The sequence below is a fragment of the Canis aureus genome, chromosome 5, assembly GCF_053574225.1.
Source record: "Canis aureus isolate CA01 chromosome 5, VMU_Caureus_v.1.0, whole genome shotgun sequence".
Taxonomy (NCBI): Eukaryota; Metazoa; Chordata; class Mammalia; order Carnivora; family Canidae; genus Canis; species Canis aureus.
Genome location: NC_135615.1, coordinates 74,188,884 through 74,216,363, shown reverse-complemented (window position 1 = coordinate 74,216,363; position 27,480 = coordinate 74,188,884). Strand labels below are relative to the sequence as shown.

At 45.2% G+C, this 27,480-nt stretch overlaps 1 protein-coding gene and 1 long non-coding RNA gene across 7 annotated transcripts in view; one reads left to right on the top strand and one right to left on the bottom strand.

Annotated features, from left to right (window-relative positions):
- Positions 1-3,284: 3,284 nt before the first annotated feature.
- ARID1A (AT-rich interaction domain 1A) overlaps positions 3,285-27,480 on the top strand; it is a 69,570-nt gene continuing 45,374 nt past the window's right edge. For 3 of the 6 annotated variants that reach the window (XM_077898970.1, XM_077898968.1, XM_077898969.1), the window contains exon 1: positions 3,286-4,476. In XM_077898970.1, the coding sequence (XP_077755096.1) occupies positions 3,337-4,476 (1,140 nt within the window). In that variant the 5' untranslated portion in view covers positions 3,286-3,336. Of the gene's footprint in view, positions 4,477-26,104; positions 26,262-27,480 lie in introns of those variants that run through there. The other 3 variants (XM_077898972.1, XM_077898967.1, XM_077898973.1) reach the window with 2 other exon arrangements.
- Positions 9,484-16,137, bottom strand: LOC144314622 (uncharacterized). The gene is made up of 3 exons (XR_013380483.1): positions 15,013-16,137; positions 14,700-14,841; positions 9,484-13,102 (listed from the first exon to the last, which is right to left on the bottom strand). It is a non-coding gene; the product is annotated as an uncharacterized LOC144314622 (long non-coding RNA).

Here is a 27,480-nt window from a genome sequence, read left to right as displayed (position 1 = left end):
CCATCAGGCTGTTGGTGGCTGAGGCGCTTTCGTGAGGGTAGCGCTGTCCTAGTCCTAGTTCTCCAATCTGCGCCGGGATTCCTGAGCTGCCTGGGTGTGGGGTTAAAACACTGGGGCTGTGGGGGAGAAAAGTCCACGGGGAGAACCCGCAGCCCCAAACCTGGGTCCTGGAGCTCCGGCCAGCCACGTGCCCAGTACCTCCCCTCCCCCCTTTCCCGCTGCCATTGCCCCTAGGGAAAGCTGATGGGCCAGTTTCTAAGAAAGTTCCCTTCAACTCGGGAGTCCTTGGGATAGTGGCATAGGGCTCTAAGGGTAGGGGTGGAAGAGAATCCTAAAGGATTGGAGATTTAAGACAAATGGGAAAAGAGAAATTCCACATTGCCTCCTCCAGCCCAGGTGGATAGATTGTTAAATGCACTTTACCTTGTTGCTAGATAAAAATGGTGGCTGTTTTCAAAACAGCTCGCCCACGTGTAGGAAAGGGATTTGGGCACTTTCCGAATTTCACAACCATTGAAAAAGGGATGAGGGCTTTCTCTGGAGACAGATCCATTTTGGCTTCCAGATTTTCACTGGGCTCCAGGTTTCCCATTACACTCCAGCTCTGAGGAAAATGGCAGGGTAATTGCATGTAAAAAGTCCTCATTTGTGTGCAGGACTCAGGACTGTTTGCCAGCTCAGAAGCAGTTGATTAAATAGCCAAGCTCCATTTATGAGGCAGCCTATAATTTGGTTTCTAGGACCTAATGCACCGGGAGAGTAGTTGCCCCTGAGGACTTCAGTGAGTGAAACGAGGGCACTGGCCCATTCCAGTCAGTAAGAGCCTGATAGTTTGATTCTTGGCTTGAGACAGAACCCCCCACCCCCACCAGTCTTAGATTAACAAGAAGGTTTTGCCTTTGTAGTGTAAGATCATATTATGTTTTCTTCAGAGTAGGGATGACTTCAGGTTTTTGGAATTACTCACGGTGACCAGTGGCATGGCTAGAACTTGTCGAAGGGGCCTGCATGATCTGGAAGTTCTAATATAATGGATCTGTGGCCATGAAGTCTCCATTTATAAAATCTGAGGGGGAAAGAGGCTCTGGTGTCTAGTGACTATAGCCTGGGCCTCTCCTAAGGCAGCCTTGGGCCTGGTGAGGAGCTGGAATCCCCTCTGGCTTTTGTAGCCTGTCACGTCAGAGCATTCCAAGTCAGCATGAGGAGGAAAAGGCTGCTGCTGGGATTTGATAGGGCCTGTAGCTCTATCTAGAGTTTTCTATGTATACCTCTAGCTCAACTGGCATCTCTTGGAATATAATAGTAAACTTTGAAGAATCTTTACACTGGAGGATAGAAAACAAATTTAGTTGCATCCATTTTCTAAGTGACCTGTTAGACTGCCCCTTTTCTCTCTTTAAGGAGAAAATGGGGGGCACCTGGGTGGCTTAGTGGTTGAGCATCTGCCTTTGGCTCAGGTCATGATCCCAGGGTCCTGGGATGCAGTCCCTGCAGGGAGCCTGCTTCTCCCTCTGCCTCTACCTCTGCCTCTCTCTGTGTCTCTCATGAATGAATAAAATCTTTAAAATAATAAGAGAGAAAACGGATTCCCTCCCAGCAGCCATTCTTCTTCTGCACTGGTGCCTTTGAACAGTTTCCTCCAGTCCCTGGAGCCTCTTCTGTCCACTGCTCACATTCTTATAGGTATTGTCTTCAGAGACTGGGACTATTGGTCATTGTGGGCTAAGTTCTCCCAGGAGGAAAAGATCGGGCTTGAGTTCTCCTGAGAAGGCTGTCATATGCCCCCAAAGTAGTTTCAGTGGTCATCATCTTATGTCGGCGTTGAGATGATCTAAGGTTGAGATGATCAGCTTTGATCTCAAACCCATTCTTCTGTTCCCATTGTTGGATACGGCACACGACTTGATTGCTTTTTTTTTTTTTTTTTTTTTAAGGCTAAGTAGATGGGAAAACTTGGGGAACTTGGCTACTTTTTAAAATCACCCTCTGCCCTCTGACAGGGCAGTCCCTTTCCCTCTGTGTTCCAATTCTCTAAAATGGGGATAATCGGACCTCATGGCCCCCCAGGCCCATGGGCCTTATGAGGCCGGGCTAATGAGGGTAGGGGAGTGGGAAAACGGAAAGTCTGAACAATGATCTGTCATTCCGTTGGGCTTGCAAAGGGGATAAAATGTAAGGCCCTGCTCGCTCACTCAGCTGGGTCTTTAAGACCGGGTTTGTAAAAGGCTTTGAAGAAAAGTGCTGTAGAGGTGCTAAGTAGCAGCCAAGAGACCAGGCCCGCTGCCAGGGGGTCAGGCCTGGGCCGAGGCGGCCGCGGTCTCGGGCTCAGGCCAATTTTGCAGCCGCGAGTAAAGTTCACGCTGCCCGCTCCCCTCGGTGCGGCCTGGAGGGGACCGACCCGGATAGGAACGCCAGAAGGGAGGCGGCGCAGGCTCCGAGAGGCGCGGGCTCCGGGCCGGGTTTTCCCCGAAGCCTTCAGCGGCGGCGCTGCCGAGCGAAAGCGGCAGAGGGCCTGCCGCCGCCGCGGCTCGTTCTCTCCCCTCCTCCTTTGTGAGGGGAAGGGAGCGAGTCCGTTCCATGGCCTGCGCCCGCTCCGCGCTCCATTCCGGGTTTGCCAGGCGGCCGCGACGGCGCTGGGTAAAATGGCAGTGCTGAGCCTCGTGTCGGAGTGAGGGGGACTCGGAGGAGAGTGGGGCGCTCTAGCCGCTCAGTCCGGCCGCCCGCCCGCCCGCCAGCCCGCTGCCGCGCAGCAGCCTCGGCCCGCGCCGCGGCCGGGGAGGGGAGGCAGGGCGCCCGGCCCGGCCCGCGCTCCGACTCTGCCTCCCGGCGCCCGGGCTGCTGCCGCGCGCCCTCCAGCCCGCCCGTCCCGGGTCCCCCTCCCCCCGCTCCCTCCCTCCCTCCCTCCCCGCCCCCTCCCCCTCGCCTCCCTCCCTCCCTCCCTCCTCCTTTCTCCGGCAGCAGAAAGCGGAGAGTCACAGCGGGGCCAGGCCCTGGGGAGCGGAGCCTCCACCGCCCCCCTCATTCCCAGGCAAGGGCTTGGGGGGAATGAGCCGGGAGAGCCGGGTCCCGAGCCTACAGAGCCGGGAGCAGCTGAGCCGCCGGCGCCTCGGCCGCCGCCGCCTCCTCCTCCTCCGCCGCCGCCAGCCCGGAGCCTGAGCCGGCGGGGCGGGGGGGAGAGGAGCGAGCGAGCGAGCGCCGCGCAGCAGCGGAGCCCCGCGAGGCCCGCCCGGGCGGGTGGGGAGGGCAGCCCGGGGGACTCGGCCCCGGGGCGGGGTGGGAGGGGGGGAGAAGACGAAGACAGGGCCGGGTCTCTCCGCGGACGAGACAGCGGGGATCATGGCCGCGCAGGTCGCCCCCGCCGCCGCCAGCAGCCTGGGCAACCCGCCGCCGCCGCCCTCGGAGCTGAAGAAAGCGGAGCAGCAGCAGCGGGAGGAGGCGGGGGGCGAGGCGGCGGCGGCGGCAGCGGCCGAGCGCGGGGAAATGAAGGCAGCCGCCGGGCAGGAGAGCGAGGGCCCCGCCGTGGGGCCGCCGCAGCCACTGGGAAAGGAGCTGCAGGACGGGGCCGAGAGCAATGGGGGTGGCGGCGGCGGTGGAGCCGGCGCCGGCGGCGGGCCCGGCGCGGAGCCGGACCTGAAGAACTCGAACGGGAACGCGGGCCCTAGGCCCGCCCTGAACAATAACCTCACGGAGCCGCCCGGCGGCGGCGGCGGCGGCAGCAGCGATGGGGTGGGGGCGCCTCCTCACTCAGCCGCGGCCGCCTTGCCGCCCCCAGCCTACGGCTTCGGGCAACCCTACGGCCGGAGCCCGTCTGCCGTCGCCGCCGCGGCGGCCGCCGTCTTCCACCAACAACATGGCGGACAACAAAGCCCTGGCCTGGCAGCGCTGCAGAGCGGCGGCGGCGGCGGGGGCCTGGAGCCCTACGCGGGGCCCCAGCAGAACTCGCACGACCACGGCTTCCCCAACCACCAGTACAACTCCTACTACCCCAACCGCAGCGCCTACCCCCCGCCCCCCCAGGCCTACGCGCTGAGCTCCCCGAGAGGTGGCACTCCGGGCTCCGGCGCGGCGGCGGCCGCCGGCTCCAAGCCGCCTCCCTCTTCCAGCGCCTCCGCCTCCTCGTCGTCTTCGTCCTTCGCTCAGCAGCGCTTCGGGGCCATGGGGGGAGGCGGCCCCTCAGCGGCCGGCGGGGGAACCCCCCAGCCCACCGCCACCCCCACCCTCAACCAACTGCTCACGTCGCCCAGCTCGGCCCGGGGCTACCAGGGCTACCCCGGGGGCGACTACGGCGGCGGGCCCCAGGACGGGGGCGCCGGCAAGGGCCCGGCGGACATGGCCTCGCAGTGCTGGGGGGCTGCGGCGGCGGCGGCGGCGGCGGCAGCAGCCGCCTCGGGAGGGGCCCAACAAAGGAGCCACCACGCGCCCATGAGCCCCGGGAGCAGCGGCGGCGGGGCGCAGCCGCTCGCCCGGACCCCGCAGGTACACAGCTGAGTGGGGAGGGGGCCGGGGCGAGCGGGGTCCTGGGAGTGGGTGGCGGCTGCGGGGAGCAGGCCACAGCCTTGGGCTACCCCCAGTCCGGGGCCCCCACTGCTGGGGAGCTGCCATTGTCTGGCTCTTCTCTTAAAATGGCTGCCTGTCTGCCTTCCTCTCCTTCCCTCCTTCAGCCTTTGTGTGGGGCTTTCCCTGAGGTGTCTGCTCCCCTTCTCCCTCTCCCCTGGTCCCTTTGCGCTCCTGGGGTCTTCGAGGGGGTGCGGGGCAGAATGTGCGGGGAAGGGCCTGGCCCGGGGTTGAGGGGTGTGTTGGGGGCTCAGGTTGGGGTGTGCAGAGCTAGGAGCTCGGGAGTTGAGTGAACAATTCTTAGCTCACCTGCCGCTCCTCTCTGCCCGCCCTCCTGCCTTCCTCTAGGCCGTTCCCCATCTGTGCTTTCAAGGAGGGGCCCCTCGGGCTCTGGGGTACCTCGGGGGAGGGCAGGGGCCTGCTTGGGGGCAGCTAAAGGCCGGCTGCGGTTCACCCAGGGCAGCCCGGGCCATCTCCTGTCTTAGTCTCCGTCGGCCCAGTGGCCTGGGCTTCTCCCTGGAAGTGCTGGTAAACAGCTGAGTGATTGGAGTAGTAAGTGCAGATTGCTTTGGTTTGGGATTTGAATTATGGAGGTAAAATCCTTCTGTCAAAGCCAGGAGACAGTTGGTCTTAGGTTGACATCCTATCTGTGATCTGATTGGCTCCCCATCTCCTGCTCTTGGCCATTTATAATTGCCTCTGATGTAATGGTACAACAATCCTGATGAGCTCATAAACTTTTACACTCTGCTTTTCTGCCAGTGATAACCCAAACCATCGCTGCCACTATCTGCCTTTTATTCCAGAGCTGAAATTGGCTGTGACCTTGAGGAGGAAGGTTTAAGCAGCAATACTGTATCAGCAGGAGCAGAGCCCCAGACAGGCTGCCCTTGTTACATTGTGCCGAAACAAAAGAGGAGGCAGTGGCATTTTGCTTGTACCTTGGATTTATTTTGCTTGTTATGTTTTATGCAGCCTGAAATAGATTCTGTGTTGTCAGAACAGTAGCTGAGTTTTTCTCTACAATGGGTTTGCTGTTTGTTTTGGTTTTGTGACTTTCCTGGTGGTATAAATGACTTCTTTGATGGCTCTGAAGATGCATTTGTCTTGAGTAATTTTGACCCTGTTCGCGTTGCAGAATTGAGATTATTTTACTGGGATTTTTATTGAGTGACAAATGTGGGATCTTTATGGGAGGGGGTAGAAGAAAACTTTTTTTTTCTTTTTCTTTTTTTTTTTTTTGAACTGGAAGCTTCCTGAGAGAATTTCATATTACGTTCAAGTGTTCTGTTTTAAGGAAGACTGGCCTCATTCTTTGTTTACATGTTGAATCTTGTTAACTCTTTTGTTAATTGAACTTTGAGAAAGCAGCTCAATTTAAAGAGAAGCCGATATCTTTTATGATCTTGGGAGGGACTTTCTCCTAAAGGCCTGGTTTGGTAAAATTTATCATTTGTTCCTGGGATATCAAAAAGGCTAGTTTTCTGTTTTGTCATCAGTCACTTTAGAGCTTTGAGATAGAGGTCAACTAATTTTTTCTTTGCATTTTAAGGTATGTTCCATTGTGTTTTCTGTGTTCCAAGATAATGAAAATATCACCTATAATGATACTTGATACTTGCTTAGAAATGACAACGTTTAGGTACATTTTTATGCATTCTAGTTTATTTTGCTCTTAATATCCCTTCATGTTCTTACTTCAGTGCTTTAGTCAAGAATATTGGGTATTCTGTGGAGTCCTGTATCTTTTCAGAGAGAAAAAGCTCTTTGTGCCCCCCCACCACCACCACCCTAGCAGTACCCAGTTGTACCTTCCTGCTATTAGATTTTGTTCACTGATGAGCCGTATTCCTTCCTCATCCTAGAACTGCTTTCCTCTTCTATTGAGCTGGGAATTATGAAAATAGCTGTATTAAATGGCAGATTTAGATCTCTGTGCCTTGACTCTACATTGTCTGTAATGTTCTGTGTTTGGGCAAGAAACGGAAATTTTAAATTGAATTTCTGGTGCTAGAGGATTAAGTTTTGTCTTAGAAAAGAGAGTATCCTCTTGTCTCTGGATAAGAGACCTATTACATCTTTTTCCCCTTGAGGGGAGAGGGTCTGAGCCATTTACCTTTCTTAAATTTTTAGAGGAAGTAATTTGGGTAGGTCCAGACTCATTTAAAAGCAAAAATTAGTTTGAATTATGTTGGTTTGAGGGTATTCAGGCATACACTTTGTTTTTGGGGGGGGGGATAAAACCAACTTTTGCCATATAGTGATTTCTGGTTTTCAGTCATTAAACAAATATTTGAGCACTTTTTATGTGCTAAGTACTATGCTCTGTGCTGAGTAAATGGTAGAAAAATAGATGTAGTCCCTCTCTGGAAGCTTGTCTGTGCTGCCTCTGGGTGAATTTTTTGGATTCACTTTTAACACTAACTGTTCTTAGCACTTCATGCAACATAAGTTCCTGTTCAATTTCAGTTCACTTGCTTACTCCCCTGATACCCAGAGAATGGGCTGGTGAGTGTTCACTTGTGGGAAGAGACCGTGCAACTTTTTCAGTTTTGTGGTAGGCTCCATGCGGCATGTAGGTGGATAGATTTTGATATGAATTCCTCTTTGCTACTTAGGGATAAATCTCTAGTCAGACGATGATGGCTTATTCTTAAGCATTCTTAAATAATAGGGTCTTGCTCTGTCCCATTCTCAGTCTTGGATTAAGACTGTTTTGCAGAGAATTGATTGACACAGCTAAGGTGGTAATGTTCTCATTTGACTCTTCCTTTATGAAATAAAGATTAGCTAAGTGTTTGTATTGTGGCTCTGTCTTTTTCACAGGAGCGGGAGGATCCAAGCAGGCAAACTTTTCCTTTATCGCTTTCCATAACTAATAGTGTGTCTCAAGGTGTTGAATCCTGCTACTGCTGAAATACTTTTTGGTCACCTATGCACTTGAACCTCATGTAAAGTTTTTTATTTGGGATGCTGTTAGCTCTCATACCTTGAGAGTAGTATCAGCTCATCAAAGTAAAAAATGAAATAGAATATGTAGTCCAGGATCAAGATGGATTTGATTGTAGAAGTTTGGCTGTTAGTTCTTGGTATAGAAATATAAAATGATATTTCTTACTCCTGGGAAACAAATACAAGAATCTTGGGCTTATTATGGGAATGCCTACTGGCAGAAATTCTGGGCTGGCTAAAATACAGGACTCTTGGAGCTCTCTCAAGTAGGAGGGACCAGGAAAACCACACTGAGACGGCACTTAGTTGTGAGGCTTCATGTTTCTCTACTGTCCATGAGAGAACTAGGGATGATGGGGGTTGGGATGGTGGCAAGTGAAGAGAAAGCATCAGAACCAAGGTTGGCTTCTTTGTATTAGGCCCTGCAAGGACTTTTTAAGGTTCCTTCCTTTGTATGTGACACAGAGTAAACCATGACAAGTGGCACCTGCTGTAATAAGATGTCTTGGATTGCATTAAACATTCATCTGTTGGATTGATTCCTGTAGGTGTGCTGTCTAAAGTAGGCTTTGGCAGCAAGGTTAGTGAAACTCTTTTTTAAAATGTGGAAATAGGCTAACAAAGTAATGATCAGGGCCCTTTCCCAATAGCTCCCCCACCGCCGCTGCCCTGCTCCCCCCTTCAAGGTTGTATTGGTTGGCTTCAAATCCCAAAATTCTAGAAGCAACTGAACCAAGCAAATGTCTGGTTAAAATATGGTATTCAAAATACGTTGGGACTGAATTGTTCTTTCCTGCCAGTGAGCTAGGATACCTTGGTCTTTAAAATGGAGTCCTGATTCTCATGGCTTTTATCTCTGGGTTTCTCCTTGTTTAGATTGGTCATTATCATTATTGATGCACACTGAGTTGTGTGTGACATAGTGGTGAGGGATTAAGAGCACAAGACTCAGGAGCAAGAGGCTTTGGTTCCACATGCAGCTCTAGATTGAGCTGTGTGATTTGGGGCAAGCCATTCACCTCGGTTTTATTTTCTCTTCATCAGTAAAGTGAAGTTGGTGGACTGCATGGCCTTCTTTCTGTCTGATGCTACATATTGGGCTGTGCTTTCATACCTGACTTAATTATGAGGGCAGCTTCTTCCTGTACAGGTACCGGTAGGGGTCTTGAGACTTATCTTTCTTCCTGTGGGCCTGAAGAACTCAAGGCTGTTTTTCTCCTAAGGATTTACAGGAGCAAGCTCTGAACAGTGGGTACCACAATGATCTGTGGCCCTTTACGGAAAAAGCGCTACCAGACTATTTTGCTTTGAAACTTTATGTTTGTCATTAATCATTCCACCTGGCTGGTTGTTAAAACACTAAACATTAATTGAAAAATTGGGCAGACTTCATTAAAGCAAGACTTGAAAAACAGTTGCTTCAGAATCTCCAAGAGGGGATTTTGGGAGTAGATTCATGGTAGGGTAGGGAGTAGATTCTCTTAATATTAACACTTTGCATTTGGTGGGATAGAAAGCGGGGGAGAGATAGCCTTAAGTTTTCCAGACTCTCTGGGTGTTTGGGCAGGTCTAGGTCTGGTTTGGGCAGTTGATTGTAATCTGAGTGCCTGAACTTGCCCTGTAAGTTTTGCTGAGAGAGGAGCAAAAGTTCCTGAGACTGGAACAGGAAAAGCCAAGCATTTACAGGGTCAATTTCATAGGCCTGTTGCCTTTTCTCATACCTTTGGTTTTTTGAAACTACATGGTGTGATTTGCAGGTGATCCTGGGAATGATGTTCTCTTCTCCAGCACACCTGAATTTCCATTCTTTCTCCTCCTAGCTTAGTTAGTTTAGAAGTATAATTTAGGCATGTTAGAAGTATGCTTGAAGGGAGCTTTCCTTTATAAAAGAGGGGAAAAGGTAGAGGAAAAGGTGTTTGATAATTCTCTGCTTGACACAGCAGCTTCTTCCTTTCTGAAGGAACCAAATGTTTCAGAGCTTTGTGTAAATACTTGCTGAGCTGTCAATATGTACCCAGGAGGTTTCTGTAGTAAGATGTAAACGGCTCTATAGAATGTTTGACAGGCAAATTAATAAACAGTTTTCAAGCAAAGATAATGCTAGTCTGTTCTCATGTGGTGGAATAAAATAACATTGGAGAAAAAGAAATGTGGGTAGGGAAGAGGTAGTACTGGGGTTATGGAGACACGGAGAGATGATCTAAAAGAGATTGGAAGTGAAAAGATGCTGCCCTCGAAGAGAAGCCTCCATGGTCCTGGCTCTAGGCTAAGTTCAGGGCAATGGAGCCCCTGTTCAAAATGGATTGCAGTTTCAGAGTAAAAATAAACAGAAGTTTGGAAAGAAGATTCTAAGTTTCAGTATTGAGGTAAGTGTGCTCCAAAAACTTGGTTTATGAGACTTTGAGTTTGACTTATGAGCCTCGTTCTTTCGGAAAGGTTTTGTAGTTTGGTGAGATGTTTTTAGGGTTGGGTTTGCGTTTTTGGAATACCAGAAAGGAGGGGAAAAAAAGATACTGCAGCTTCTGGGTCGTCCTCGGCTTCTGTTTTGCTGTGGCTCTCAGAATTATAAGCCCACTTTACAGGTTGGGTTTATTGTATAGTTTTTACTGGACTCCTTCTGTGCATCATACATACATATATTAAAATTAATGCTCCCAGGTTCCTGGGTTTTTAGTACAAAGTCCAAATGTTTGGGGACTCACTAGATCCTGCCTGAAGGGTTATATGGGTAGATTCAATCTTTGTTTTTGAAATTGCCATTTTAGGATTAAAAACATTTCTGGGTTCCTTCAGTGAAACATTCTTTTTATGGAGGAAGAAATATTTTAGAAGTATTTTAGCTGTGTGCCTGTAGTACTCTGCTTTGGTAGCCTTGTGAGATAACCATATTTATCTTCTCAAAGTCTCTTTTTAAACAAAATCCATTGACTCTGACACGAATTTTCTTCACAAGAAGTGTTTTTATAGACCAGAGTCCTGGAAATGCCTGTTTGACTTAGCATAGTAGTAGGGAATATGAATGTTATTATGGCCCTGACCATAATTTTTAGGTTCCTCTAACTTACCAAAGGCTATCAGCTTGTTTTAAAACAAAATACAAAAACTTAGGTTGACATGGACATTGGTTGCCCAGGCCTTTCTCAGTGTTGTGGTGTTAAAAGAGTATTAGAATATGAGGCTTGTCACTGAGAGTATGATTTCTAGCTCAAGGGGATTTGGAGATTCAAATGGGAGTAGGAAATAGCCCTGTGTGAACACACCAGTTAGATACTAGGAAGGGACTTAGAAACTGCTTCAGAGGAATTTCATTTTCTTGGCGAAACATGCTTATATGCACACATCTGGAAAACTTGCAAAGCAGGGTTTATAAATTGGTATAGACCAAACGAAGTGTATGGGCTGAAGGAATTCAAGAATAAAGGAGCAAAGTTGGGCAAGGTTAACCCGGGACAGCTTTTCAGAGGCAGTGTTTCATGAAGTTTAATGTTCAAGAGGGGGAAAGTTAAAATATTAATTTGCTTTTTCATAATGCTACCCTGAGTTCCATGGGCTTTTATAGGAACCACGTTACACAACCATCTCCAGACCCGTAGTTGCTTCATTCTAGTGACTTTGAGAATTTGGACTGTAACTATAAAATTCCGTGAAAGAGAGTGGCTCCAGGGTCTTAGTGGTTCTTGTGGTTATGTGGGGCCTTTAGTACAACCTGCCAAGTTCTTGGCCAGTTTCAGGGGCTCTTTTGTAGTAATTTTGGGTTTGGAAGGTCTTGTCACCTTCAGAGTAGTGTGTCCTGGACAACTCTGCAGTGACGACGATTCAACTTTAGTTGGAGAGCTTGGGTTTTTTTTTCTTTTTTTGGCAGAGTTAATTGATTTTTCTTAAATAAAACAAGAGCTATGAAGTACCTGTCCAGACACTTAGGCTGCTGCTATTTCTAAAGAATTGGGAGCTGTGCTGAAGCTGAGTTGCTTGGATCAGACCTTATATTGAGGGTTGATGGGTGGGTAAGCCTGCACATATGCAGTTTGCCCATCTGTTCACAGAAGTAGCCTTTAATATTGTTTTTGATTAGATTGGCTGTGGCCAAGAAGCTCATAAATGCTGCAAACACATGCTTATTCCTTACGGGAGCCTCTGAAATGCAGTGATTTTGGTTTCTCTTTACCTGCTGGTTCATGTGCAACTGGACCACACATGATTTGGCACTTTTCAAGGGCTGTAGGTGCATGCTTAACAGCTGAAGATGTATGGAGAGACCAGTGCCAGGCTGCTACAGTGCTTTTACCTGGAAGAGAAGGCCAGGTTACACTGTTCCAGTATGCAAGTATGGAGTCTGGAATACAGATTCTAGTTTAGAAATCTCTCTTCCAATTTCTTTTGCCTTGCCATTCTGGCATTTTGTAAAGCGAGTTTCTAGTAACTCGAAATTGGGACACAGTGGTTCATCTGCCGTGGATAGCAGGGGAGTAGGGGCTTGAGATGAACTCCTTAGTCTCATCTAGGTTTTAGAGGAATCCAAGTTAGGGTGAATGTTGACCTAACATACCTTGAGTATCCTTCTCTGAAATTGTTCCTCCTCCCATTCAAGTGGGATGGAATTAGTTTTTTGAATGTAAAAGGACATCTGAATGAACTTTCATTTGTTTTTGTTAGTCATTTATACATACTAGAAGATGGTCTTGGGACAGGTTGAGTCTTTATTTCCCAGTGGCTTCTGGATTTTCTAAGGGTGTAGTGCAATGAGAAGTCTAATGCCAAGAATGCATTCCAACATGCTGCAGAGTAGGAAATTTGATCCCTAAAATGTTGACTTAGTGTTGGTTATGGTACATATTAGAAATCACCCAGTAATCCAGGACAGATTTTTGTCGCCCTCCAGGAAGCTAATGTTGATATGAAATACTAAGGGGCTTTGGGTACCGGGGCTATGTGCTCCGCAGGCCGAGTGCTGCTTAAATTGCCACACATATGAAGAGGAAATGTGCCATGTGCTTTTTTTTCCTCTTTTGCATTTGGGCTTCCTTATGGCTTCATTGCTTCTGGGTTCCCAAGTCTGCGATGTTAGATATTAGACTTCCTCCTCCCTTGGCACGGGCACATTCATGATTTTCTGTGGCTCATCACCGGCAGCCAAGATTTTTGTATGCTTTTTCCCTCTTAAACTTGTTAGCTTTCAGCTTGCTTGTTTATAGACATCTCTGTTAAAAGGAACTCCCTGCTCAAGATCTAGCACCAGCATGACGGCAGCAGGGGAGCTTAGGGGTTGGTGTGATATCAGTCATTTAAAAACCCATTTTGCTGTGTGCTTGGTGGTTTTTATTTTGCCTCCTGTTTTCCTTGAGGTCACAACTTGCTTGCTGGGCATGAGTGCATCTGGGTCCAGCTGTTTACTCTCAACTGACTTACGCCTGGTATACTTTGACTTTAAGCAGAATGTGAGTTCAGCCACGTGGTAGATGATTAAAGGCTCCATAGTGCTGGGCACTTCCTTTTAGAGGAAACAAAAATGTCTTTGGGCTCTTCTTGAACAGTGATTTCCCCCTCTCTCTGGGTAGACCTTATTATGGCTTTCACTTGTCCTTAGTGAACAAATCACCTGAGCAGAAATGTGAGAATTAGTTGCTGTTTGTTACTGTGTCTTGTCTGATGCATACAGATTGCTTAAGGTGGTAGAGCTCTTGGGTTAGTCCACCACTAATAGGCCTCTAACTTTTTACCTGTTTAGGAATCTGGCTGCAAGAGATAACTCTATTATAAAGGATTTGGGGAACAGTTCTATAGGCAGTTGATATATAATTTTGTCCTGGTCTGGGAATAGGCTGAGAATCTCACTGTGATCCCAGTTTTCAAATGATGGCATGATGTAGGTGAGTATTAATGACAGCGACCATGCATTTGAGCACCTAACAGTGAGCCAAGTTTTTGCTGGGTCTCTCCATGAATTTACTTATTTAATCTTCAAAACCACAACAGGTGGGTTGTATTGTTACTCCTCCCACTTTACAGATGAGGAAATAGAGTAAAAATGAGAAATTTGCCCAAGGGCAAAAAGCTAGTAAAAGGTAGAGTTCTGATATGAATAAAGGTTTGTCTGATTCTCTAGAGCTGTAACATAAAATACTAAATTTGTTTCCTCAAAATAAATTATTTAAGCACTAAGACTTACTGGGACATTATTTTTGTAATAGCCTGGAACTCTTAAATGGGGTGAAAGATTAAAAGCCTTTATTTTTTTTAATTGATTTTTTCAGTATCGGATACTTTATTTATTTATTTTTTTAAGATTTATTTATTCAGAGAGAGAGAGAGGCAGAGACACAGGCAGAGGGAGAAGCAGGCTCCATGCAGGAAGCCTGATGTGGGACTCCATCCCGGGTCTCCAGGATCACACCCTGGCTGCAGGCGGTGCTAAACCGCTGCACCACTGGGGCTGCCCTAAAAGCCTTTAGTTACAGTTGTACATTATGCCTAAATTTCTGTCCATCTAGAATTTTATTTAAGTTTCTGATAAATGGCCATGTCATCTCAATGGTAAGAATTGGCAACATTTGATCCTCAAGCCACTTTCTTTTCGAGAGGGATCTTTGAGTAGAGTGAGGGTAGGGGTGGGATTGAGGCTCATAGAGTCCTTCACTTAGATCAAAGTGAGAGTAACTTGCATTATGGGAGTATTTGCAGAGTGATTTTACTTTCTATGACTTGGAGCACTTGCAGGAGAGGCAAGGATTATTGTCTTAATTTCCATTAGGGGAAAGTGAACACATAAAGATTAAGTACCTCACACAAAGTTCCATGGCAGAAACAGCTCTATAACCAAAGTTTAAAGTTCCCTTAGGCTGTGTGACTTTAGGTAAGTCACTTAACTTCTTTGAATCTGTATCCTCAACTATATAATGAGGAAAAAAATACCAGGCTTTAATAAGTATTAAAAAGATATATGAAAGTACTATTATCAAATAAAACTTGAACATGACTCCTAGTTGGTAGAGAGGCCCCTGCTTGAGAGTGGGATAGTACTGATGGGTTAAAGACAGTTGGTCTTCACTGAATTAAAACCTATCCTATAGTTCTTAGCTAAATATAAGTTATATTAATGCTTAAAAAATTTTTTTTATTAAGTACTTGTTCTAGTTTGAGAAATAGATTAGTGCAGTGGTTCTCTATGGGGTTCCTAACATCAGCATCAGCATTACCTGGGCCCAGTTTAGAAGAGTAAAGGGGCGCCTGGGTGGCTCTGTCAGTTAAGCTTCCGACTCGTGATTTTAGTTCACATCTTGATCCTCAGGGTCATGAATTCAAGCCCCACATTGGGCTCCATGCTGGGTGTGGAGGTAGCTAAGAGAAAGAAAGAAAGAAAAATGCAAATATTCATCCAAACCTACTGAATCCAGAACTCTAGCAGGGTGTTTTAACAGGTCCTCCAGGCCATTGTGATGCATACCCAAGTTAGAGCTACCACATTGGTGCATTTATGCTCAACTGGGCTACAGAGTATATCTGAATTACCTGAGGGGCTTTTTCCAGTTTACATCATAGGCTGATATTTCAGATGTATCTGCTCCACTCATGATGTGAGAGAGTTACTGGATAGAGAAAAGGTTAAAAGTGTTTGGGGTTGTGGGAGAAGAAAGGAAATACTTTTGAGATGGATCTTCTATGCAATAATGATAAACTCCAGTGACCGAACAGATCTGTTTCTTTATAGGGCTTGGGGACTCCTTGCCTTGCATTTCTCTTAGCTCTTTGGTGACATGTAGCATGAAGATAATCTGAATCTGTGGTACTGGTTGTTTGATGAAGGTGGAAAAGTTCATTGTAGGATGGTGACTGTGTGGTCACTAGGTATGACCAGCCAAGTAAATTGCCTAAGAAAGTGATTCTTGAAAATGCTGCTCATAGGCCAGTTTGGGAGCTTTGGTTAAATGTTATGATGTCCCTTCTGCTCGTGATGGCCAGCTGATCTGAGACCAGGGCCTGTGGTGATCTGGTGGTCTCTCGGTAGGTCATCCTTAATGACCTCCCTCCCTCTCTCACCCCTTAGTCCCCAGTGGCTAGCCAGAGTTTTGCTGTGATTCCTTTCTTTGTGTCCCTTGTTGTGAAGTTCTAACAAATAAACCCTGTACATTAACTCCATACAAGCTGCCCATCTTTGAAGTGGATGAGGTCTCTCTGATGAGTGAACGTTTGAGCCAAGACCTGTCCCCAGTTGTATAACTTAATAAATAATGATTGTGCTTGGCATAGAAATGGAAGTTGAGAAATGGTCAGGTAATAAACAGTAACAATGCAAAACCTCGTGGAGAACCAGTGTTCTAGTACAATTGTGCTTTCTGAAAGCCTGGTGTGGTTTCTGTATCGATCTCATTACAAGTTTCCTTGTACCAGGCCTCTTTTCCCTCCTAGCCTAGCCTAGGAGTGACGGTGTGATCACCGTGACCCAGCTGCGATGAAGGCCAAGGCTTCTAGGAGGCAGTGTGCTGACAGTTTGATCTGTGATTTGACATTTGTAGGTACAGACAAATAATTCTAGTAGGGAGTCATATGTTCTTTGTGTGTGCTTGTGTGTGTGTTTTAAACTTTATCATCCCTCTGCCTTCTAGCTTGATTTTTCTCTTATTTTTTCTCTTTTTCATTCTCTCTTTTGGTGGTGTCTAACTAAGTAGAATGCAGAGCACATGGAGACCTAGTTTTACCACATAGAGCTGGTAAAATGTCTTTAAAGTACTGAAGATGCAACTTAAACCACTTTCAGATCAACATCAGTTCAGTGAAAAGATTCCTGGTCTCTCTCTACCTCTGTTGGAGGTACTTGCCCAAGTAGAGGCAGGAAAGGCCTTTGTCTAACTAATAAACAGAAGTTTTCCTAAATGATCTCTACCTCTTCTCTCTTTTCCCCACTTTATTGGTCTGCAGACTGTTTCTTAGCCCTCCTTAGTCTGTTTACGGGGTTGTGTTGGTACAGGACAGATTTGTAACATATTGTTTTTCTTTCTAGTCTGTGATTTGAATCTTTTGCTTTTCCAAAGCAATGTTGAATCGGCTTCTTTAAAACCCCTACATAAAACCTCAAGTGACCAATATGTGGTCTCATTATGGTATTTTGGGTTAAAATAAAATGAGATTGAGATAGCTGGGTTCATCCACCCAGACACATTCACCAGAAGGGAATTCTGACTATCAAGATAGTCTTGAATAAGACTATCTCCAAAGAGTATATGAGCCAGAACAGACTTGGGGATGGGGAGGGGGGTGGTGGTGAAGAAGAGATAAATTTTAGCTAGATTTATATAACTTAGCATGCCAAGTATCCATCTCAATTTGATTATACTGGCCAGAGATAGCAAATAGAGAGACAAATAAGCTTCAGAAAAGATAGCTGGTAACTTTGGTCTGGTTCAGTATATTTCTGGTATAAATGATGAAGCCAGGGACTCTGGGACACATTCTTGTGAACAGTGGTATAGAGGAGGTGGGTGCCAATGTACTTTTGGAGCTGAAAAGAGCTGGAAAACATACAGGACTCTACGGCTTTTCATTTGGGGAATTGCTGACCTTAAAAAAGCCTGAGGATTTGGAGGCACCTAATCTTAATAAGGTTGGCTGTGCCCTGGGCCATTCTTTAACTTACTTGATTGTCCCCGTTTCAGTTCAGAGTAGACTTAAGGGGACCAGGTGAAAGACCTTCATATTTGGAAAGTGGTCCAAGGCAGCCCCAGGAATTAAATAACCATAGTGGCATTGCTGCTTCTCAGTGTCTTTACAGGACTTGATTGGATTGGTGACAAACGGAATCTCCGACTGCATGTAAATCAAGTTCCTACAGCTCAGTGATGTGTCACAGATACCTTTTTTAGTACAGAAGGAGAAATTTTGGCAGGATGTAGAACTGTGCACTTAGAGAAATTTGGGATCTTTTTATATAACCCATGCAAGACCAGTCCAAGTTTGGAGTTAGAGATAAAATAAAAGGAGTGTGTGTGTGGGGGGGATGAGAGCTTTTTAAAGAGAAAGCAAATGAGGCCTTAAAGTTTTGCAACTAGGAGCAGCTTTGGCCTTTGCCTTTTGTGTTTGTTTTTGAGCAGTTATCTGCGAAGCAGTTTAATATGGGAGAAGGAAGAATATTTTAGAAACTAGGTCAGAAGAAGTAGGTGTGATTTAGAAGTGTTGTCTTTATTGAAAAGTTGCTATGTACCCTCCTGGGTGAAGCTCTGTTTATAACGTTACACGACCCTTGTCTCTCCGTGTATTCCTTAAGTGTGCCATTTCACTTAATGATAAGGGATAAGTAAGCAGGGCAGAAAATATCTAAAAACCTGTGCCTCTCAGTTCGGCTTGTGGTCCATCCACTAGTAGAAACACCAAAGAATGGTTTGTGGGAGGAAGTATCTTTTACTGGTGTCAACTCATACCACCTCATGTGGGTAGCAAGGTCTATACATTGTTTTTAATTATTGAGCATGTATTGGGATGCAGTAACCCAACCTATCTTTCTTGCATACATCAAGATTTCCTAGACTTTGATCATATTCCCCATTTCTCAGGAATTTTCAGGAAAATAACTTTCTCTTAGCTCGCTTAATTGCCCAGTCCTGGTATTGACTTACTTGCCAATGTAAGAAGTCTTATAGCAGAACTTTTATTGGAAAACCTGTGAGTACCTACCTTCCATTTGCCGGTTGCTTACAGTAATGCAACAAATACTTACTGAACTTCTACAATGTATCTGTCACTGTGTTGTGAACATAGGAGTCCTAATTTCTGCCTCCATGAAGTACTTTCTAGTGGGGAAAGATGTAAGTAAATAATTACAAGTAACCATAATTGTAATAAATGTGCTGGAGAAGTACCACCTTCAGTAAATTATCTTCCAACTATTTTTTAAAGTGAATTTTTATTTATGATTACCTTGGCTACTGGGTGGCTTTGTAATATTGGGCTCTTGGGATGGGTACTGGTCAGTTCTGATTCCCTTTCCCTTCACTGCTCCAGGGTCAAGTGTTACAGGAAATTCTCCATCTAAGATTGGACTTGTAATGGGCTAGAGTCCATTGTTTCTCATCGAGGCTCTTCTTTGTGTGGAGATGCATTGCAGGACATTTGGCATCCTGCTCCCCAGGTAATAAATGCCAGTAGCACCACAGAGTTGATGTGATAACCAAAAAAAAAAGGCACTTGCATACATTTATTTCCAAACACTTCTCAGGGGTTTAATATTGTCCTGGTTGAAAACTATTGGGCTTTACTGTCAGGATTCTTGGGAGGAGAATCCTTGGGATTCCTTTGGGAGAACAGACTGAAAGTAGGTAGAGCTTGAAAACTGGACTGGTCAACCCTTTTGATGTCTGACCTGTATGTTCTTGATTTTTAAGCTGGTATTTTGAAAGTGCTTCCAACTTATTCTGCTTTTTCTCTTATTGAGGGTAGAGGGAACTAATGTCTGTTGTATGTGTAGTTTATGAATTGGTACTTTAACAAGCATTTCACATATTTAATCATTTCAATGGTCTTACATCTTTGTTAGTTTTTAATCCCCATTATATGGATGGTTCTGGTGCCAAGGGAAGTGACTTGCTCAAAGTAGTTTCAAAGCCTGTGCTTTTTTTTCTTTTTTAAAAGGCATAACCTCAGTCTATTTGTTAGTTAACCTCTAGTTGATCACTTTGGGTTTCTAGTCTTGAGAGTATGTGACCAGACCTTAAGTGTTCTAGTTGCCTACCCTTGTTTCTGGAAATTTAGGACTTGATAGCAAAATTGTGGGTGCTAGAGGATATAACAATTAAACACACATCTACCTCTAGTACCTCTTGACACATACCCACTAGCTTATCTATTCTAGTCTAGGATATAGACATTAAACAAGATCAGTAGTAAACCATAGTCTTCTAGTGATACATGCTCAGGAGAAAAGTTAATCATGGACCAGGTCTAAGGTGTGCAGGATTGAAATTTTGTTTATTTATTTATTTTAAAATTTTATTCATGAGAGACGCAGAGAGGCAGGGACCTAGGCAGAGGGGAGAAGCAGACTCCCTGCGGGGAGCCCAATATAGGACTCCATCCCAGAATCCTGGGATCATGACCTGAGCTAAAGGCAGATAGATGCTCAACCACTGAGCTACCCAGGTGCCCCACGGGATTGAAATTTTAGATGTGTTCACCAGGGAAGGCCAAGTTAAAGTGTTACTTGATGTGGAAGAGAGCTATACTAATATACCTAAAGAAAGTGTATTCCTGGTGGAGATGGGTGAGGCCAGAGTATGTCCAACTGGTTTGAGGAAGAGGGTTTTGTTTTAATGTATTAACTCGGTTCATTCAGCCTAAAGAGTGCTACTATTGTCTCTATTCTGTTGATGCAGAAACTGAGGGATGGAGAAGTCGAAGACCTTGCAAAGGCAGAGCTCTTAACCATTGTTTAGGACTGGCCACCCAGGGCCAAAGCATTTTCTCTGCAAGAATGAGGTTAGGAATTGCAAGGCCTCTAGAATTTCACTTTCTCTTCCACAGTCCTCTTTCTTTTCCTACTTTTAAAGAAGGAAAGTTTGTTTTACACACAAGTCTTTACCAACCTGGAGCTTATAGTCTAGCCTAGGATAGAGACATGAACAGGATAAGTATATAGTATGTTAGTGATACATGTTTAGGTGAACAAGACAATGTAGGGACTTGGTAGAGGAATTTGGGAAAGCTTGGCTTTTGACTGAGAATGCTGCTTATTTATTTGGGAATCTGGGAATCTGAGGTGCATTCCTGGTGGTTTCTCTATTGGCCAGGCACTGCCCTCTTTAGACCATTGTTTGGTTAAGGAAACTGAATGTGGATCTGAGTTCTAGAGTCCTTGGTACTGGAGATGGGAGGAGTTTTGGAAAGAGGGCATGTGGCCCAAATGCTCCCAGACTGGACATGAGAATCGCCTGAGGAGATTCCTGGCCTTGTCCCAGAGCTGCTGATTCAGAATCTGGAGGGCAGGATTCCACTGTGTTGCTGAGGAGGTTAAGGTACATCCTGGTTAGTACTTTGCTACCGCTCCCCTCCCCCCACCCTGCCATCCCCAGTCTACCCCAGGGAGTTGGTCAGAGAACTAGGAGAGGACCCAGGTGTCCTTTCAGTCTAGTACTCTTTACCATGTTGTGCTGCTCCCTTACTCTTGAGATTAAAAAGTTGTAAAGAAGAGGATGTTTAATTTTATCAAATGGCATTTCAGTTCCTGTTTAATCATCTTCTTGGGGCCTTACTGTTTTTAAAACCTGGGATTGAAGCAGTACCTAAAGAGGAATTCTTTTTCAAGAAGCTGTGTGGTTTCCTCAGAGGCTTTTGTAATTCGTTGGAAATGGGAGAGATTGGTTAAATTTGGCCTTTCAAAAAAGTGATCTTCATCATTTTCAGAAGAGCATATTCTCTGTGAAAGGTGGCTAATGAAAGTGCTCTGGATGAGGACTTTATCATTTGTTGAGTTCTTTAGTTTGGTGCTATTGCTGCATTATTTGAAGGACTCTTTCTGGAACCAAAGAAGAAATAAAGAAAATAGCAGCCACCTGGTTGTGGTTTTTCTGGCATGCCTCATTTGGGTGGACAGCTGTGAGGTGGTTATTACAGTTGGCTCTCATAATCTGTTTGAGTTTGCTAGGTGATTCAATAATTTACCTCTTTGGTCTCTTTTTTTCTACCCTTAGAGAGTTTTCTCTGATCATCTGATTTGGAAAGAGCATAGTTAGCCTAAATATCTCTGAGCCAGGGAGAGAGGCACCTTGTTCTCTATCACTTTAGAGACAAGTATGGTTTGGAAGGTCAAGTCTGATGTCTGAGTGCAGCCCCTCCTAGGGATTTGGTTAGGCTGGTGCTTCAGGTGATGGCTTTGAAATGAGTTCTTAGTCTGCAAAGGAGGAACACGCCCTAATTTTCTAGAATCATTTCTGTAAACAGAATAGGGTTGATAGAACTTTTCATTGAGTTGGATTTTTAAATTTACATTCAATTTGAACACTTAGAGAATTTTGTAAGTTTTTTTATACCTCTTTGCAGTGATAGTGGTAATTTCTCTCCCAGAGGCAGATGACCAGTTGCTTAGAACTTGAATGAACTAGAACTAGAATGAATTGTTTTTCATCTCTCGTAAAGTAGAAATTTTGGGGTGTGATTCTCAGGTTAAGGAGGATAACAATTTTAGGCTGAGTGGGTTTGATTTCCTGGGTCAGGTGTTGGTCTGATGAGGTTTTTTTTTTTTTTTTTTTCCTATCATCAGCTTAGCTTCAGAAAAATCTTAAATACTGTCTCTGGGTGAGGCCAAATTGGAGGTTAAGGAATGTCTTATTGTCATCCTAGGCCCATGAACAGTAGGGAAACCTGACTGCTTAAAATGCAAAACAAAATAAAGGAAGTCTCCTTATTTTAGGAGACAGAATCTGAGGATGGAACTAAACAAGCACGTTTCTGGGCAATTTCTCTTCAGGTTGGGTAGGGGTCCTTGACCAATTTTCCCAGCCATGAAATACTGGAAGAGTAAGAAAAGGATGAAGAGGTTTGGATACAGATGTGGCTGGGGAAGAGGGCACAATGAGAATAATTTACTCTGGTTAATTATTGTGTACCAAGGTAAAAAGGGTAGTTCTTTTTAGGGGAGTCTACTCTGTCCATCCTAGGATCCCAGTGGAGCCACGTGGAGCTTGGGGGAAGCTGAAAGCGTTGATTGGGAGAGGCCTTACCTTTTATATTTGTCCCTGCCTGGAATGCTCCTCAACAGGGGAGGGTCCCAAACGGGAACTGGATCAACAGCTGCCGCCTGTCCCTGTAATCACAGGAAGCTGAGGCCGGGTGCCTTTGTATGGGAGCTCCGCAGCCAGACAATAGTTTGTGCTGGCGGGGCCATGTGGCGAGTCACGTGACCTGGGGCTGTTTTCTGCCGGGGTCCTTACCCATCTGTTCTCTCGGCTCTTTCTGGGTTATCAGGCCCCAGTCCAAGTCCTCCCAGGCAGCCAGCTTCATGGCCAGAGATTACGAGCACTAACCTTCCTGGCAGGGGCGGTGTGGCTTCGCGTTTATGCAGATTAGCCATGTGTTTCTCACTTCAAGGCGTTCCACAGGAAAAGCCTTTTCCTGTGTTTGGCTCTCAGTGGGCGGTTCCCAGCTTACTGTACTGGGACTCAGCAAGCAGCAGGCGTGCACGAGAGGGATCACAGTACACTGGCCCCCTCCCATTCCACCTCCAGTGCTACGTCACCACAACACAACCGCTCGCGCTCTCATACTGTTGGTGTCATTCATTCGGTGCCAAGATTGCTTTAAAAAATTCCCTTGGCCCCAGTTCAAACAGGAGTACAGCTGGGATGTGTTAGATTTTAGGCAGTCTGCCCTCAATTTGAGATGAGTTATAAATAGCAGTGCCGACTTCCTTAACTACCGCTCTCTGAGGTAAAATGCAGGTTAATTACTGTGGGAATCAATTAGGGGGTTCTTTCGGTTAAAGAGCCAGGGATGCCTTTTTTTATTGTTATTATTAAAAGTCATACAACAAATCTGGCCAGGAATGAATTGAAAGCACAAGGAGTAAGAAATAATATTTAAATGTCCAAATTCCAGGTTATGGCACTAAGTTTATACTGACCCCAACTAGTTGGCATTTAGGATGACAGAACAAATGGTAGTCCAGGCTTGTTTCTGATGGACACCTTTTCTGCAGCCCTGGCCCATCCATCTCTACTCCTGTTCTTTCCAGTCTTTGGGTACCAAATCTGGTTCCTTAAACATTTGCTGCCTGGTCACTTCCTTTCTGTATCTTTGGGTTGAGACTGAAGCCAGAGCTTTCTTAGGTTGGACTTTTATTTCAGGAAAGTTAAGTTTATCTTTCTTGGTGCCACTACAGAATGGTGTGATACATTTTGGTGAATAGTATCTTTCTACTTGGAAGTTTGAAGGAAGAGGGCATTGAGGGTGGTCTTCTCTGCTGTCTTCTCAGTCACAGTCAGAATTTGAAAAATTTGAAGTTTGTTCTATCTCAGGAATCCTGAGGGTTGTTAGGGCTTTCCTTGGTGCAATAAGAAGTTGTAAGGGATCCCACCATTAGCCCACTGGTCTGGAGGGGCATATAATTTCTTTTGCCTGGAATAGAGGGACTCTAAGCAAATGCTTAGTCAACAAGCTGTTCTGAATATTCAGAGGATCTAGCCTACTAGGCATCCTTGCCTTTGATGCCCCTAAACTGCATCTTCTGATGCGTTTTATTTGGCACACAGTTTGTGACATGGCCAGTGATCTGGAAAGAGATAAGTGGTAGATGGAATTGGATTTTTTTTTCCTTATGGCTCTTTCCCTCTTTTTTATTTTTATTTTTTAATGGATGCAGGAGAGTATATAGCAAGGGGCCCTACTTTCCTGATCAAAATGACAGCATTTTCCTCTCATTTATGTGTCTTTGTGGCAGAGCCTTTGCTTTTGAAGTGTAATCACAGTAATCTACTCCTGTGGTTTCCTATTGAAAGAGTTTCTTCTCCATCATTCCCAGAGTGGAATCTCTGGCTCTTTGCAACCAGAGTTTGGTGTTTGCCATCCCCTGCCTCTTCCTTGGTGCCTGCTTGACTGCTGATACTGGCTTTTCTGTCTTGTATGTAGTAGGAATTTTTCTGGCTTAAAATTGCTATTTTTCAATAAAACTGATTAGTGATGATTTAAGGCCCCCTTCTCTGTTATGAGAGATTGTAAGATGGCATTTCATCTATAACTACAAATCACAAATCTTTCACAATAGTTTTAAATGTCAGAAGTGTGAGTTAGGTCTCTACCTCTTCTGATACGAACAGATGTTTAACTTTGACATGAGACCAGAGTAGTCAGATTGTTTGAACTGAGTATATTTTAGTTTGCAATGCTGCTGATTCTGTTGGTGATAAATGTTTGGTGAAGGGAAGGGGTCAGAAATCTGATGTCCAGGAAGGGGAAATGTCTTAATTTTATTTTTAGAATAAGAATTTCTTTGACTTGCATTTATTTTTGGCCTACAAAGATTTCCTAAAGTTGATAGAGGAATCCTTGAAACCTTTATTATCTATCCCCCTCTTAAGTAACTGTCCTCCATTGGGAGTACAGGAACCTAGATATGAGGGAGCAAAAGGTGACTTTTTGTTTTTAAGCAGTATGTTTGAGGATGTCTTTGCAGTTTGAAGACTTCTCTGGTGTAGGATGGCACATAAGAATCTTCTCAAAAGTGTGCTTGTTTTCCCTTGGCTGTTTGTTCCATCCTGCCCTCTTTTTTTCTTTCAGTTCAATCCACATTTTTTTTTCTTCCCTCAAAGTCATAGCCTGGTTTAGGGTGCACCCTGGCCCTATGGCTAGATGATTTGATCTGGGCTTTCTCCCCATAGTGTCCCCTACCTACTTTTTACAGTAGGGCAGCCTAGCACATTGGAGTTACTGACCCCTAGCTCTGCACTAAAGGACTTTGAAGGGAAAAACACCCAATCTCTGGCTTCCTAGTCTTGAGAGATGCAGTCAGTTAACTAGACAACGAAGTGGTAAATCTTACAATTCTGACTGAATTTACTCTAGGACATTTAGAAATGTGGCAGATTGAGAGTGTGTTGAAGAATGGGAAGTGCCTTCCTGTTGAAGGGTTGTTTCTGCTAGTGAAAGCCATTGTGGATAGGAGGGCGAGGCAGGATACCATTGTGTAGAGCTAGGCATGCCTAGGTTGATGTGAAACTGAAAAATGTGTAGAACTGGAGCACACTGTGGAGGGCTTTAGAGCCAGGCAGAAGCACTATTTATCATTATCGATAATAGTTACTACTTATTGGACATTTAAATACCAGGCACTGTGTGTAGTGTGTTATGTGCATTTTATTTTTGTTTTTCAAGATTTATTTATTGAGGGTGGGGAAGGGGCAGAGGGAGAGAATCCTAAGCAGACTCCCTGCTGAGCGTGGAGCCCCGGGGGCGGGGCGGGGGGGTTGATCTCACAACCCTGAGATTATGACCTGAGCTGAAGCCAAGAGTTGGGTGCTCAACTGACTGAGGCACCCAGGCACTCCAAGTTATGTGCATTTTAGGTGAAAAAGTTTTCTCTGTTTAGATGGACTTATGTTCAAGATCAGACAGTGATAGAGTTAGAATTTGAGCTCAAGTTTACAGACTTACTCCATTCTTTACTGTTTCTATGCAATACTGTACCGGATATAAATAGGAAGTTTGGAGCTATTGGTGAACAGGGAAAGATGAAAACGATTTGTGAGCATTGCTCTAGAACTGTGCGGTCCAGTATGACAGTCACTAGCCACATGTGGTTATTTGAATTTGATTAAAAGTAAATAAAAATAATTCAGTTTCTCAGTTACACTAGCCATATTTTTAAATACCTGTCACATGTCACAGAAAATTTTATTGGACAGGGTGTCTCTAGATCTCAGTTAATAGTATACATTAGAGTCAGCCAAGAATCTTAAGGGGTGGAAGGGGTGGGGAAGCCCAAGCCCTTCCAGATTTCACTAAGTTGGAATCTCTGGGGAAAGACCCAGGCATTTGTGCGGCCTCACAGAAGATTCTGATCTGTAGCCCTGGTTGATAGCTACTGCTCTAGAAGCTCCACAGTAACCATGGTAATGACTGCCCCTCTTGTGTTATGAGGAGACCTGGATTGACAGAGATACCTAGAGTGGGCTAGTCTCTCTGTTCAGCAAATGTAGTCTCTTCACCTGAGGGCCACATGGACAGCAGCTGCAGTTGGGGATGAGATGAGGATCTGGTCGTTATATGCAGCATAATGTGGCTGTGTAAGCCCCTGAGCTCTTTATGGGATAGACTGGTGATGTTTTGGCTTCATTGCTAAGTGTATCTGGGGAAGACCACATGCTATTTATTACTCACTAGTCCAGTTGTTGTTAAATTTGAATTTCCTAAACAGTCCCCAAAGAATTCATGTAGCTCCAAAATTAATGACAGACTTTTTTGGGGCTTCTGATACAGAGGGAGGACTTGCGCAAATATTGTTTAGGTGGGATTGTTAGAAACATCACTTTAGTAATATTGACATGCAGTAGTGATTTGGGATACAATTTACTATTACTATGGTTCACGGTAGTTTAGAAACTTGAAGGGTGCTTCCATCTTCACTGTTACCTTTTTAGCTCAGACTTTGCTGCAGCCTAAGAATTTGCCTTTGCTTTTTCCCTCTTGGTGTTTAGAAGAGTTTCTGTGGCTTTTGTCTTACCCATTTTCCTCATGACAGTTCAACTCTCCCTCTATTATAAAAATATTTAGGTAGTACTCTGCCCCCAAAAGAAATGTGCAGAGAACCAGTTATCTGAATGTGCCTCCCTCCACTTATCTTAGAGGGCTTTTGTTGTTTTTTTAAGGTCTTATCTACCTTAAGTTATAGAAAATTAACTACTGAATAGCAGTAACAGGAAGGGACCTTAAGTTTAATCTAGACCAGTGGTTCTTAAAGTGTGGCCTCTGGACCAGCAGCATCAAAATCACCATGGAACTATTACCAGTATATAATCTAGGCCCGACCCTGAACCTGTAAAATCAGATACCTTAGGGATGAGTCTCATCAGCCTATGTTTTACCAAGCCCTGTAGGTGATTTTGATGCCTGCTAAAGTTTGAGAACCACTGAACTCCTTAATTTCAGGGCTAATGATATTCAGGCCCAGAGTATTAATATCTGTTCCCCATTCCCAATTTAAGATTCAGTTCTCAAGTTTTGTGTCAAGTCCAGGCCTAATCTTCAACTTGGGTGTATCTATTTAAGGTGTTTAGAGACACCCCCTACTCTTATCCCCATTGATATAGGTAGGTATTTCTGGCTGGAAAACATGCTGGGTCTGTCCTACCTATATAGATCCAATAGGATAGAATTGTGTCAGAAAGTGAATGAGCTGATTGAATCTGTTGTCCCACAAAGAGCTGAAAGAAAGCTGTGTTTGTAGCCAAATACTTGTGAATTGTATTTTGAACTTCCATTATTGGTGTACCTCTATATCTTGTC